This window comes from Nannobrachium achirus, assembly GCF_963921795.1.
Source record: "Nannobrachium achirus genome assembly, chromosome: 8".
Classification (NCBI taxonomy): Eukaryota; Metazoa; Chordata; class Actinopteri; order Myctophiformes; family Myctophidae; genus Nannobrachium; species Nannobrachium achirus.
The window spans coordinates 16,093,501-16,107,408 of NC_137817.1; the positions used below are offsets into that span (position 1 = coordinate 16,093,501).

A 13,908-nucleotide genomic window follows, 5' to 3' on the forward strand; every position below is an offset into this window, starting at 1 on the left:
TAAATCAAGGACCCCTGGGACTCATTGGGAAGATACCAGGGGGTCCGCAGCAAAATGAGTTAATAGAGCGTCACAATCATTGTAGGCACTTTTATATGGCGGCTATTCAAAAAGTGCCAGTACATCAAGCTGCCTCACGCTACAGAAACAGGAGATAGGCTCCTGCTGCCCTATGGGCCTCATGGCACAGCAGGGCTTACTTATATATTCAAAAACAGCAGATCTATAAGCGCACAGCCCGGTACTGCTATTCTCGAGAAAAACAAATATCAAAAATATCAAAAAAAGATTTTCCTATTATTTCGATTTTTTTAAAAGCACAAATCTTCTCTTCCCCGGTGGGGTCCCTGGTACAAAACCTTTTCAGATGGGGTTCCGCAGCCATATACATATACATTTGTGAGGGGGGGTCCTTGACATGAAGAAGTTTGAGAAGCAGTGGTGTGTACATTGTATGCAGGACAGTGAAGGAATGCCAGGCTGACCATGAGAGTACAGAAGGCCATTGTTCCTCCCTATAGTACACTGTAATGACCGCTACATGCAGGGGCGTCACAAGGGGTAGGAAAGTGGGACTGAGTTACCAGGGCCCAAGGTAGAGGGGGCCCTAGTAACTTTAGCTATTGAAAAATAGCAGATATACAAGCTCACAGCGCGGCACCGAGTGCCGCGCTGCAAGCTTGTAGATCTGCTATTTTTGAAAAGTCGTGAAAATGTGCGCAAATCTTTGAATATGTATTTTTTAAGCGGACATTTGTAACTCAAATTTTGCTTCCGGGGAGGGGTCCCTGGAACTAAATATTTTGAGATGGGGGGGGGGGGGTCCTTCACATGAAAAAGTTTGAGCATCACTGACATGAAAACATAGGTTCCTTGGCACACATTTTCACGATTTTTCAAAAATAGCAGATCTACAAGCTCGCAGCGCGGCACTCGGTGCCCCGCTGTGAGCTTGTATATCTGCTATTTTTCAATAGTTAACATTCATGGGGGGCCCGCAGTGAATCCTTGTACCCAGGGCCCAGAATTTGGTGTGACGCCCCTGGCTACATGGACTGTGTGACGCCATCCACTCTACAGCTAAAAAGACAACATTGTAATGTTTGTTACGCACCTTTGCACAGTCATTAGTGTAGTGTCCTCAGTTGAAACAGGAAGCTTAACCTTTTTTCAGACGGTTAATTTTTAGAGAAGGATATCTGCAACAAAGCAGAAAGCCCACAACACTCCAAGTTAGATAATGTATTTTTGGTGCACCGTTCAAAATAGCATAAGACAAAGAGGAAGTCACCAGCACTCAAGGAATCTCCTTTTCACATGATTTTATTTACCTTACCTTTACCTTCTGTCCAGTTGAGGTAAATAAAATCATGTGAAAAGGAGATTCCTTGAGTGCTGGTGACTTCCTCTTTGTCTTAGACGGTTAACTTTTGAAATCCTCAATATTGTGTCAACTTTAAGGTTGGCTCTGTACACTGTACAGTACTTGGTCTGCTCTTGTTTTTCTACACCAGCTCTCGGAGGCGAGGCGTTGTGAGCTTGTAGATCTCCTGTTTTTGGCTAATTTTGCCCTTCGCACAAAAATGTTGTTACTCTGAGGACCCCCTGTTGAAGACCCCTGCTTTAGAACAGCAGCATTGAAAGAACAGCAGCATACCACAGTGGTCTGTGACTGTGTACACATGGCCTGAGTGGCTGAAACCAGTGTGTTTGGCTTGGCCCAGTCTCATGGTTTACATGGCAGGTCACTGAGATAAACCCACACCTCTGATTGTGTTGGCACTGATGCATCTGCTGATCATTGTTGTCTCCACCAGGCCGAAGGCATGGGGATTGGGGAGAGAGTATGTTTTGCACCCTGTGCGTCCATCCGTCCGTGCGTACGTCTGTCCGTCCGTCTGTTACCAGCTAATGTCCGGTGCCATTGGCCCGGGCTCGGCCAAACTGTGCACACACACTCCTTGGATGCCAATTCAGAACCTCTGCCCCACATATTTCACATGGGCTTGTTCTAGCACCACCATGAGGCCGATCTTTGCAAAACACATTTTTAGACAGTACTCCTACAGATCTTTCCCAAAAATCACACAAATCCGTAGACAGTATCTCTACAGTCATGTGATCACCATAGATCTGTCCAATTTTCCATAGTCCACCTTCTTGGCTAAGATTGGCTAAGTTTGCAGGTTTGCAGGATCCGTTTTGAACAAAATGCCTCAAATCACGAACACACCGTGCGATTTCACCTGAAATTTTGCTCACACTAGGTCGAGGAACAAATGCCATTCTTTTCACATTGGCTTGTTATAGCGCCACCAGCAACATTTCAACATTTGCAAATCAAATCTTTGCAACAAAACGCCTCAAATCATGCATGCAACATCCATTTACCGTTACAGGCAGAAGAAGACATGTCGCCCTTTTCACATTGGCCTATTATCGTGCCACCAGCATTGCCACAATAACATACCTGACCTGGCGGAGACCTGTGCTCGGAAAGAGCATTGCTTCTAGTTAATCGTGCATCCACATTTGCAGAAATACTACCTTTGCCGCTTGAAGTCAAATTTGCTGCCGATACTTTTGGAATGCAGGACTTTTTATGTTTTTGGACTTTCTTGCCTTTATTGATAGGACAATAGACTGATAGGAAATGGGGGGAGAGAGGCTGAGTGACATGCGGCAAAGGTCGTACGGATCGGGAATCGAACCGGCGACGCCGCCAGGCATCCATGCCTATGTGGCAATGACTAAGTGGTATGCGCCTGGACCAGTAGGCCAGCGGGCGCCCCATGGTATTGCTACTTTTACTGAGGTAAAACATCAGAGTAGTTTCTCTACCACGTCTGGCTCCCACAGAGCCAGCAGTACTGAAATACCTTTTTTTTCTCATGTTCATACAGTAGATGAGACTGACACTTCACTGAGCATACATTAATTTAGTATATGAAAGATCTTCATTAAATATCCATGTTATTTCCACAGAGACATCCAGGAGTGTGAGCTCTAGCGCCGCTCTGCCAGGTTTTTGACAGTTGCGTCTATTTTCAGTGATCCTACAGAACGTTGTGAGTTGGTTCTTTTAACCCATTTAGAACAGGTACATATTATTGTGTATCATTGAAAAATAGCAGATATACAAGCTCACAGCGCGGCACCGAGTGCCGCGCTGCGAGCTTGTAGATCTGCTATTTTTGAAAAAAATTGAAAATTAGAATTTTGACCAGATTCTATAAGTGTCTTTTGAATCATTCTAAGGTTTTTTGAAAAACATTCTCAAAGAAAAGGTCCTTTTCACTTAACTGGAGCTCAGTTAGTCTGTTCTTGAGAGACTGCTATCTTCTCAAACGTTTTCATGTGAAGGACCCCCAAACTGATATTTATTTGGCCACGGACCCCCATCTCAAAATATCTAGTTCCAGGGACCACCCAGAAGCAAAATTTGAGTTACAAATGTTCGCTTTAAAAATATATATATTCAAAGATTTGCACACATTTTCACAACTTTTTCAAAAACAGCAGATCTACAAGCTCGCAGCGCGGCACTCGGTGCCGCGCTGTGAGCTTGTATATCTGCTATTTTTCAATAGTTAAAGCATTCAATAATTCTAGGCCTAAATGGGTTTTTAAAGTGCTTTTCACGCCGCTGCATTGTTATGAATAGATGTAGTCACAGTACATTGCCTCCTCCTGCCTTAATCTGTTGAATCTTCCACATCTACTAATGCAGAACATAAGAGTTATACAGTGGGTGGTCTAGACATGTGGTTCTCAAACATTTCTGTGTCAAGGACCCCTATATTTCAGATTTCAGTTCAAATGTTCACTTTAAAAAATACATGTATATTCAAAGATGTGCACACATTTTCAAGATATTACAAAAAATAGCAGATCTGCAAGTGAAGCACTGTGAGCTTCTATATCTGCTACTTTTTTAATAGCGAACGTATAAAATAATGGATAAAGTGGTTAAATGTGACACTATATTAACACATTTTACTGGGGACCCCCTGGAACCCACCTGAGGACCCCTGGGACAGATACACATACAGATACACATACAGTCATGTGAAGCTCAATCAATACTCCAGCTAACACCACTCCCAGATTTTCTTTCCACCAATTGCGCCTCATTGGCTAACAGAACACGATATGCGGCGGAAATAATGACGAAACCATAGTGTTTTCGCCTTTCAGGCAAGCCCACAATAATCACAATATGACATACTCCTCCCCACTAAATTAACAAGTACATCCAAAAACACTAAAGTAGATAATCAGATCCTCAATGCCTTGGATAAACCAATTTCACAAACCTTCCCCAATAAGTGCGCACTAGCCTTGGGAAGTGCACTTACTAGCTTCACTTCTCATCATGCACTGTCTGTCTCTGATGTTTGAGCCTGTGAGGCGTGTGATAGGCAAAGAAAAGTAAATGATCGACAGTGTTGACCGTGTCAACATGGCGACATGGGAGCGAAAATGCGCCACTCAGTCGTGCAACCGGTTAGCTGTTCGGTGGCTCCGTAAGCAGAGCCGGCGGGCGAGCTGGGCCCCTGATTCAGCCCGGGAAAAGGAGCTGGAGAGGCCCTCATTGCGCGATGAGTGGTTACTATGATTTTAGGTCACATCGTTTTTCTGGTATAAAGAGAGTATAATGATGTTGTATGTAGACCATCTAGGAGTAGTCAAGGAAGCTAGGGAGTAGTGGGGCGGTATTCAGATGATAGACAAGCCAGCGGGGCCAATGTGATGGCTCTGTGGGCTGCTGCTACTCAGCGCTATAGAGAGCGCTAATGCTACTCAAAGATTGTCCATTTCAGATCGTGAGAGACAAGCCAGTGGGCCAATGACATGAGTTATATTTACTTTGTGGGTCGGCAATTTTTCTTTTATGGCCGGCCTGGACAGGCTGGGAATGGACCGGCCGTTCGGGAGTTGTCCCGCTTTTCCCAATGGCCAGCACGCCCGGCGAACTATCCAGGTAATATGTGGCGTTTCTTGCACGTGAGCGTGAGCAGCAGCAGCATGGGTAAGTGCCAGAGGCTGCAGAAGAAGAGCTTGCGCGCGCTGCCGCGATCACCCCTCCTGTAGAAGCGGAAGGCCAGGCAGCTGATGTACACGTTGATGGGCAGGGAAATCAAAGGGAAGGTCCAGGTGGTGACACCCAGCACGGGGGCCAGGCATGCCAGGCCGATGAGGCCCAGGCTGTGGCGCAGGGCCACCCGCTGGCACATGCCGGGATGCGTGACGGACATCATGCGGTAGCCCCCGCGGGAGTAGTCCTCCTTCAGGTTCCAGCTCAGGGCGTTGAAGTGTGGGAACTGCCAGCAGTAGAGGAAGCCCCCCAGCAACAGAGCACCTGGGTCCAGAGAGCCCGTGGCAGCCGTCCAACCCATGACGGGGGGGATGGCCCCCACCACCGCCCCCACCCAGGTGTTAGCGATGCTGATTCTCTTGAGGGGAGTGTAGCAACAGGTGTACAGAAAGATGTTGAGGGCCCCCAGTAAGCCTGTCAGCGGGTTGACCGCCAACGTGAGCATGGTGACCCCAGGCACGCCGCAGGCCAGGGCGAATGATACCGCGTGTAGGGGACTTATCTGTCCTCTGACAAGGGGCCGGTTCTTTGTGCGGTTCATGTTGGAGTCAAAGGGAACCTCGATGTACTGGTTGATTGAGTTGGCACAACACGAGGCCAAGCCTGTCCCCAGAGCATTTGCAAAGAACGTGGTGGGGTGAAAGGGGACCGGAGCCAACGCATAGCCCACCGCTGCAGTCGTAACCACCAGTGCTGTGAGTTTGATTTTGGCAAGTCTGGCGTACACGTCTGGCAGATCAGCCAGCTTGACCTTCAGCTCCTTCCACTGTCTGTGCAGAGGGCCGTGTCTGGCTTCTTCCTTCTCCACCTGCACATGGGGAGTTTCCACAGAGGTCCTCTCCACCGCAGGTGCCTGTAACGAGGTATCCGTGGGTGCGGATATCACAGGCTGCGTTACGATCTCACCGGTGGCCTCTCCTCTGTGTAGTGTGATGTCTGTGATGGCTGGCACATGCAGCACCTGTGTGATGACGATGTCATCCCTCTCATACACGGACATGGCCAGGTCAGACTGTTGTTTAGGCTTAGTTTGTCGGTGAAGGTCACTTTTTGTTACATACTGTCGTTTGAGGAAGTTCAGATGCTGGTATGTCATCCATTTGGATGGGGCTATATTATAAGGTTGGATGAAGCGGCGATCGCACTGCTGATTTCTAAGGGCATTTCTAACTAGTCTTTGATTCATGCAGGTACCAACCAGACCTGACCTGCATGGTGTTATGAACATATTGAATCATATTCCTGAAGCATGAAGCCAGTTCTTGTTGCGTCTCCTTCACCAGCAGCACGCCACGAACAGACCTCACTATGATGTCATGCTGATGACAGCAGGGATCTCCATGCATGGGCATAAAAGGGACAGGCATATACAAAGATCTCCATATATGGGCAATTGGGCATTAAATGGGACACGGACAGACAGACACAGAGATGTTTGGATTTTCTTTTCTGGACAACTGCTGGTAAAATGGTAAATGGAGCATTTATATAGCGCCTTTATCCAATGTGTTTTACATACATTGTACATTACATTCACCCATTCACACACACATTCATTACATTCACCCATTCACACACATTCATAGACCGATGGCAGAGGAAACCATGCAAGGCACCAACCTGCTCACCGGGAGCAACTAGGGGTTCAGAGTCTTGCTCAAGGACTCTTTGACACTAAAGGTGGTTGCACACTGCTGCGTTTTTCGTTGCGAAATGCGTTTTTCAGGACAAGGAGAGAGAGGGAGATAGAGAGAGCAAGGGACCGAGTGGTGCGCGAAACGGGCGGCAGTGTGCAAACGTGACTGACATAACGTGAGGTTGATTTTTTTATTTGCGTGCTCCGAAATTCACTCCGATATTCGGCCCGAAAAACGCAGCAGTGTGCAACCAGCTTAACTCTGGGGAACCCTTCAGGAACCCTCTGTGTGTTCTAAGGTGGCAGCTCTTCCCCTGAGCCACTGCCGCGCCTGTGTCTTTTACAGATCCGTTGTATCGCTGGACTCACTCCTTTGTCTCTGCTGCTCTCTGTGTCCGTTTGTCTGGGAGGGTCTGTGTTCTGGAAGCTCTGTCCCTGGGGGCTCTGTGCAGCTTGCAGACCCCTGGAGGTTCTGCCTGGGCCCCTGGAGGTCGTGGGGCCCCTGCCCGGGCCCCAGCACCTGTCTGACAGTCATGTTGACCCTGGAGCTGCGCATGTACGTCCAGCAGACCTCCCACTCCTCCTCGGACAGTGAGCCCATGATAGAGCCTCCCTCCTGGGTCGCTTCCCCCATCACAGCGCCTCCCTCCTGGGCCCCTTCCTCTCCCTGGCTGGGGTCCGGAGCCGGGGGCCCCTGGCTGAAGGGGGAGGATCCTGTCAGGATGCAGGGCACTGCGTGGTACCGCAGGCGGGACGGTCCTGACATCACCATGATGTCACCACTATGCATCAACATGGCCGTTGGCGGGTCCTCCCTGCGAGGACCACCCAGCAGGAAGACAGCTGATTGACCGAAACAGAATGACAGCAGAGGCGTACTGTGGTCCAGCTCGGCCTCATCCACATGTATTCCCAGAGAGGAGTCAGAGTGATAGTAGTTGAGGATTCCTGCCTCGGCCTTGAAGCCCGGGAAGCCGCACACCGCTGCAATGTGCCCCGACAGCCACTGCAGGGCATTGGGGAACGCTGTGTGGTGATCTGCAGAGTAGGTCTTGGTGGTCCAGTTGTAGTGATAACCCAGGGTCACCCAGCGTAGCTTCTGTAGTAGAGTCTTGGGTCGTCTTTTATCAGAACCTTTACTCCTGATGGCGCTGGCGCTCTGGCCCCAGAGGTCGAGCGTGTGCGCGGGGGACATATGCAGGTCCAGGTTGCACACGTTGGGTTTCTGAGGGAAGGTCTTCAGACACTGACGAGTCCAGCACACATGAGCCTCCGGGAGGAAGGGGTCGGAGATGAAGACGAACCCTGGGTATCCATGCAGACTAAAAGCTCTCCAGTCCCGGGCCGGTCTCAGTCGAACTCTACTGGCCTCAGCGTCGCTCACTGCACCAGGGTCCAGATTGATGGGAACCACCTGGTCAGTGTGTGCTCCTCTATAGAAGTCAACCACATTGCTCAGATCAGGAGGAGGATTCCTGTTCTTATACAACTTAAACATCTCCCTGAACGCGTCCTTCGCCGCCATATTATCTATACTTTATCAATCTAACTTCTTCTTCTTCGAGTCCGTAGCAATCGCAGATGTCGTTCTGCCAGTTTCGGGCACAGGCAACAGCTGATGGGGTGGGCTCTGCCAGGTCCTCTGGACTAGGGAAAACTAGGGAAATGTCTGTCTGTCTGTCTGTCTGTGTGTGTGTCTGCACTGACGTCATCCGATGGGAAAACCCTTGAAAAACTGGCATCATCAAGAGGATGATCAACAAGTGCGACCTGATATAAAGGGGGCTTATATACCATAGCTAGTTACTAGAGGGGCGCAGACCTCTAGTTGTATATATATATATATATAGATTTGACTATATCTTTGTGTGTGTCTGTGTGTAGGCCATTTGTGTCTATGCCATGGGCCCATAGCCAATCAGAGAGGGGCAAAGGGTGACGTCATAACATCGTATGTGTCTGTCTGTTAGTCTGTGTCCCTTTTATGCCCATATATTGATACCAACTATACAATCTCAAGCCGGCCGGCCGTAATAAAGTAATAATTTTACAATGTAATGTGTGGATTTACAACCATTGTAATCATATTTACACTTTTGTGAGCAGTGCAAACTGTTCATACATTTCACATTGTGTGTTTTAGTAGGAATGGTATCAGCCAAATGTATTAGTACGGATACCCATGTATGGAGATCCGTGCTCGTACACAATAAGTAACTGACGTCACGGACAGAACGGCCCATACAAGGGCCGCGCTGCGAGCTTGTAGATCTGCTATTTTTGAAAAAAGTGAAAATTGACTGATTGTCAGCAGTCTTGATTTGCAAATGAATTCTGTCTTGGCCATATATGGAGTGTCCATATATGGGCATTGTCAAATATTGCCATACACAGATATTCGCTTGACCATATCTATATGGAGATCTAGGTGATGATCCAGTCATCTCCATAATGGATATCAAGTGTTTGATTTGGTCAGTGTTCTTCATATATGGAGATCCAGGTGATGATAGTCAGCAGTCTTGATTTGCTAATTAATTCTGTCTTGGCCATATATGGAGTGTCCATATAAGTTTAATATTAATGACATCCAGACAGGGATCTCCATATATGGGCATAAAAGGGACAAAAACAGAATGAATTTGCAAGTGTGACTTGTGCCGCGTCAACCACAATATGTCCATATATGGGCATTCCCAGATATGGGCTTAATATTGATGGGCATAAAAGGGATTATTTTAGTGTGGTTGCATGGCCTAACAGGGCATCATCTGGGAATCAGATGTAGAGTTCAGCTCCATATATGGTGATCTATGCCAGAACAGGCTGTCTCATTGAGTCAACAATGTGATGTCACAACAGGTCAGCTTTAGACATTGAGGCGTTACCTACCCACTGACTGACTCACTGGCATACGGACAGGATCTGCCTATTCATAGTAAATAAGAAGGCACAAGTTGGCACTTTGACAGAGTGCCAACTTGCCCACCCACATACTGTACACGCACTGATGACAGTACTTGGTCGCTCTGCTGCTGCACAAGTAGGCTATATGGCCACGAGTGCACAAGGCGCAAGATGGCACCTTGACAAAGTCTAGTTCACTGCTTTTGAGCGGTGGTAGACCGCTCCTATACGTGGCTGTGCGTGTGTCTGTTGCCTTTTTCCTCAGCGTTTTGCCATAGCAAAATGTGTGTACGTCTATCTAGGTCGTCCTCAGACGAGCCCTCCATCGTTGTTTCCAGTCATCTCGGTTCTCCATACATCTGGCCAGCTCATTGGTGTTCTGTGTCCCTACGTCTTCCTTGAGTACGTCCACGTATGTTTTTGTGGGACGTCCTCGCGACCGGTGCCCATGTGTTGGCTCCCACAGTACCAATTTGCTGGCTGGAAGCTCCTGGTGTCTTTGGCAGTGTCCTGCTAGTCTCATTCTTCTGGTGGCAATTTTCTCGCTTACCTTTGGTATTCCCTCATACAGGCTCCTGTTTGTAACATGTGCACTCCTGTTGATGTTGAGTGCTGCACGCAACATTCTAGTGTAGCACCCGTCTAGAGACTTCTGCAGGGTTAGGTTCAGGGTCCAGCATTCACTACCATAGAGGAGAACAGACTCCACCGTTGCAAAGAAGAAGCTAAGTTTGATTTGGCGGGGGAGGTTAGAGTTCCATACACTGTTCATGCCGTTCAGGGCCCTCCAAGCGAGTGCCTTCCTTACTTTAAGGTCTTTCTCAGTTGAGTCGACCCATGCGCCCAGGTACTTGAAGTCCTTGACTTCCTTCAACACAGCTCCTTCTGTTGTTGTCAGAGGTGAGTGATCAGGTAGGACGTAGCACCATGTTTGTCTAGTGAGGTCATATGTTGTATGTCTGTAGCCTTTTTCCTCAGCGTCTTGCCATAGCAAAACGTGTGTGTGTAGCATAGCCTGTACATCCTAGACTCAAATCCTAGTCTGAAGACGTTATGCAAGCACGACCACCGCTCACTTCACATTGGGTGTGATTTTTATTTACTTGAAAATAGATAAATAGCATTTCCACCCTTTTTTCATTGACAGGTGATGTTTTGTGATCTATGTGATTAGACAGCTGGATAAAAATGCAAGTGATGAGCAACCCAAGGTGAACATTTTCAACTCTCAGTGACCATGTGAAAATGCTCTGTATTCTCAAGGAACAGGGGCGTGCCGTGAAGTAATGCATTCACAAAAATATAAAAATATTAGCCCACAATAAGCAGGTTTAAATGTAGCCTGTGTGATGTCAATAGTGTTCCACAGGCTTGGCTCACCTCTTGGTCCCTGGTTGACCTCACAGAAGTGCACTGGTTCCTCTGTGGAATGCATAGAAAGAATGCACATTTACACACGCAAACACACATCACTCATTAACTCCACTCACCGACTCTGTGTGCGCGCGCGCGTGTGAGTGCAATCAGCCACATTTCTCACAGAATGTCCTTATCGTCTCTGTCGGGTGGAAACCTCATATGTCCAAAACTGTTACCTTTCAGGATTAGCAGATCTACAAGCTCAAAACACTTCGCTTCGCGCTTTGAGCTTGTGGTTCTGCTACTTTTGATGCTTTTATATGACACCGTAGTATGATCAAGTAGGGCATTAATTTACAACAAAAACAAAAAAACGCACACACAAAAAGTTAGAATATGGAGATAGGAGGTTTCTGCCAGACAGTAACGTTATCCATGTTGACTGTGCCCCAATGCCACAATCAGGGCAGTTTTAGTCAGTTGTGCCTCTGTTACTCTTCAGTCAAAACCCAGGCAATCACTGAGGCTGAAGCAATCGCTGAAGTACGCATACGTTTGTCACTGGACACGGGGAGGGTAAACAGACTGTTCTGAGCAGAAGTACTATGGAAAGATCTCATTCCATCTGCAATCACGCCCAACACAAACCCCCACATTGTGGTTGGTCCCTGACACGTCAACATACCAGCGCTGCATAGGAAAAATAAAGAATAAATAAATAAATGTGTGTGCCAGATTTCTCCCCCCTTTTTTTTTTTTACACAACTTGAGCTCTCTATATTGAGTCTCTAGTTTCTGACGACATGGTTGTGAAATGTGCAGTTTCAATATATAGTTTGTGATTGTCCCCGACCGTCGAATCGCAAAAAAAAAAAGAAAGAAATGTGACCAAAGTTTTGAGTAGCATGTCAGCGACGTGGGAGAGACGTTCACACTCCGAGCTATAATGGGAGGCGTATTCTCCTCATAGGATGAAGAACGCCTTAATAATATAAATGATTAAGGTTAACACCCCTGGAAGGAATATTGTCACACACGTAACACTCCTCCCTTTCCATAAAGGTTACTAAGTAAGTAGTAAGTAAGCATTACATGACGGTCGCTAGTATGTCACAGGGACTTACTCCCAATCCAACCCTTGATGATGCTGAGGGCCAAGCAGGGACGCATGGGGTCCTTGGTATGTCTTTCGTATGACCCATTTGGGGGAATCAAACCCCAACCTCAAAGTCTCAGGGTGGACACACTTAACGTCAAGGCCACTGAGCTGGTTTTGTTGCAAAGTTCTTTGTATAAGTTGAAGTTAAGATGAAATGACATCCAAACATTTGCAATGTTCCTCCCAGAATATACACCAAACATTTTGCATTAATGCGTCTGCATTAAATTACATTTACTAGAAAAAGAAGCAAGTGTGCTTCCTCTGGATGCCTTTTTGGTTTAGGCAATGGGTGCTCAGTTATGAATATAACAAGAAACAAATACCACCTAAGTGAAAAAGTGACACTGCAAAATAAAGGATGAAAGACTCAGATACACATTCTCATGTATTGGGAATGCTACGTTCCTTAGTGTTCTCAATAAATGAGAATGTGTATCTGAGCCAGTTTTGCAACCTTTATTTTAACTGCATGATTCAGCACACTTTGAGCAGAAACCCTGCATCTCCATATGTCATGTTTTTTTTAGGTTTTGTTCACAAATTATCACATTACACACTATCTGGGGGGGGGGGGGGGATCTTAAAAGCAGATCTACAAGCTCACGACACGTCACAATGCAAAATGTACTGTAGAAATTCCAGCGTACGATAATGTAGGAATTCCAGCGTACACTTGACAACACAATACAGCCAAACGGGCCATGCAGGAGCAAAGCTTAGTCATTCCCAGGAAGGAAGCGCTGCGACACTCAGATCAATATAAATTAAACTTGGATTGATCGAAGCTGCCTGCACAGGTTCTGTCTTCCGAAGTCTCTCATTAATGCAGTAGACGGACTAGCAGGGATCTTTAGAAATGAACTTACAGTGAAATGATGTATGAAATTGTACGACAGGTATTTGGAGCTGAATAGTGTCCCCCCACACAGTATCCATGCCTCTGGTTTTGTCAATAGTTGTAAAAAAATACATTTAAACTTATTTTTGAGCGGTACCAGCCACTCCAACAACTGACCATGTGTGTCTGTCTGTCTGTCTGTCTGTCAGTATGAGTATGGCCTCAACAGCCACTCAAGTGGCACTGTTCAGCAGCAAAGGCATAACTCACTCCTCCTGGGTGGGATTTTTAACATACAAATCACCATATATTGGACTACAACAAGGGGTTACAACAATGTCACCCCTTCTAAAGCAGGGGTCTTCAACGTTTTCAGGCCAAGGACACCTTAGTTGAGACAGAGATCGAGCAGGGACCCCCACAACATTTTCATAGATTCCATATAGTTTAATCATTTAACAGCACAATCATCAGTGTATTTTGGATTCATATCAAAAATACACTTCATATTTGTTTTTTCAGATATTTAACCACTTGAACCGTCAATACTTAATAAACTTGACCTTTCAGTCTGTGCTTAGTCTGCTCTTTTTCCCCTCTACACCAAACATCTTTGACGAAAATAGCCGATCTACGAGCTTGTAGATCTGCTATTTTTGGCTAAAGTGCTCAAATATGGATGCTAGGGTTCAAGTGGTTAATATAAAAAAGGAGGAAAAAAAGTTTCTATCACACAAAGATTTGGGGGACCCCCTGTAGTAACTCTGAGGACCCCCTAGGGGTCCCAGACCCCCTGTTGAAGACCCCTGATCTAAAGCAGCAGTTCTTAAAGTGTGGGGTTCAGGGAACATCCGGGTTCCTTGAGGGTGTTGTCCAAAATAGACCCTTACCGGCCTATGGACCTGGAC

General features: G+C 46.8%; 3 protein-coding genes across 3 annotated transcripts in view; 1 reads left to right on the plus strand and 2 right to left on the minus strand.

Annotated features, from left to right (window-relative positions):
- Positions 1-13,908, plus strand: part of arhgap42b (Rho GTPase activating protein 42b) — a 168,903-nt gene that overhangs the window by 66,861 nt on the left and 88,134 nt on the right.
- On the minus strand, positions 4,977-6,098 carry LOC308289387 (protoheme IX farnesyltransferase, mitochondrial-like; the record flags this gene model as incomplete). The annotated part of the gene is made up of 1 exon (XM_080731080.1): positions 4,977-6,098. The coding sequence occupies one exon, from the start codon at positions 6,096-6,098 to the stop codon at positions 4,977-4,979; it is 1,122 nt and encodes a 373-aa protein (XP_080587206.1).
- Positions 7,075-8,259, minus strand: LOC308289388 (nucleic acid dioxygenase ALKBH1-like; the record flags this gene model as incomplete). Its single annotated transcript, XM_080731081.1, has 1 exon — positions 7,075-8,259. One exon carries the CDS (start codon positions 8,257-8,259, stop codon positions 7,075-7,077), a length of 1,185 nt encoding a protein of 394 aa, XP_080587207.1.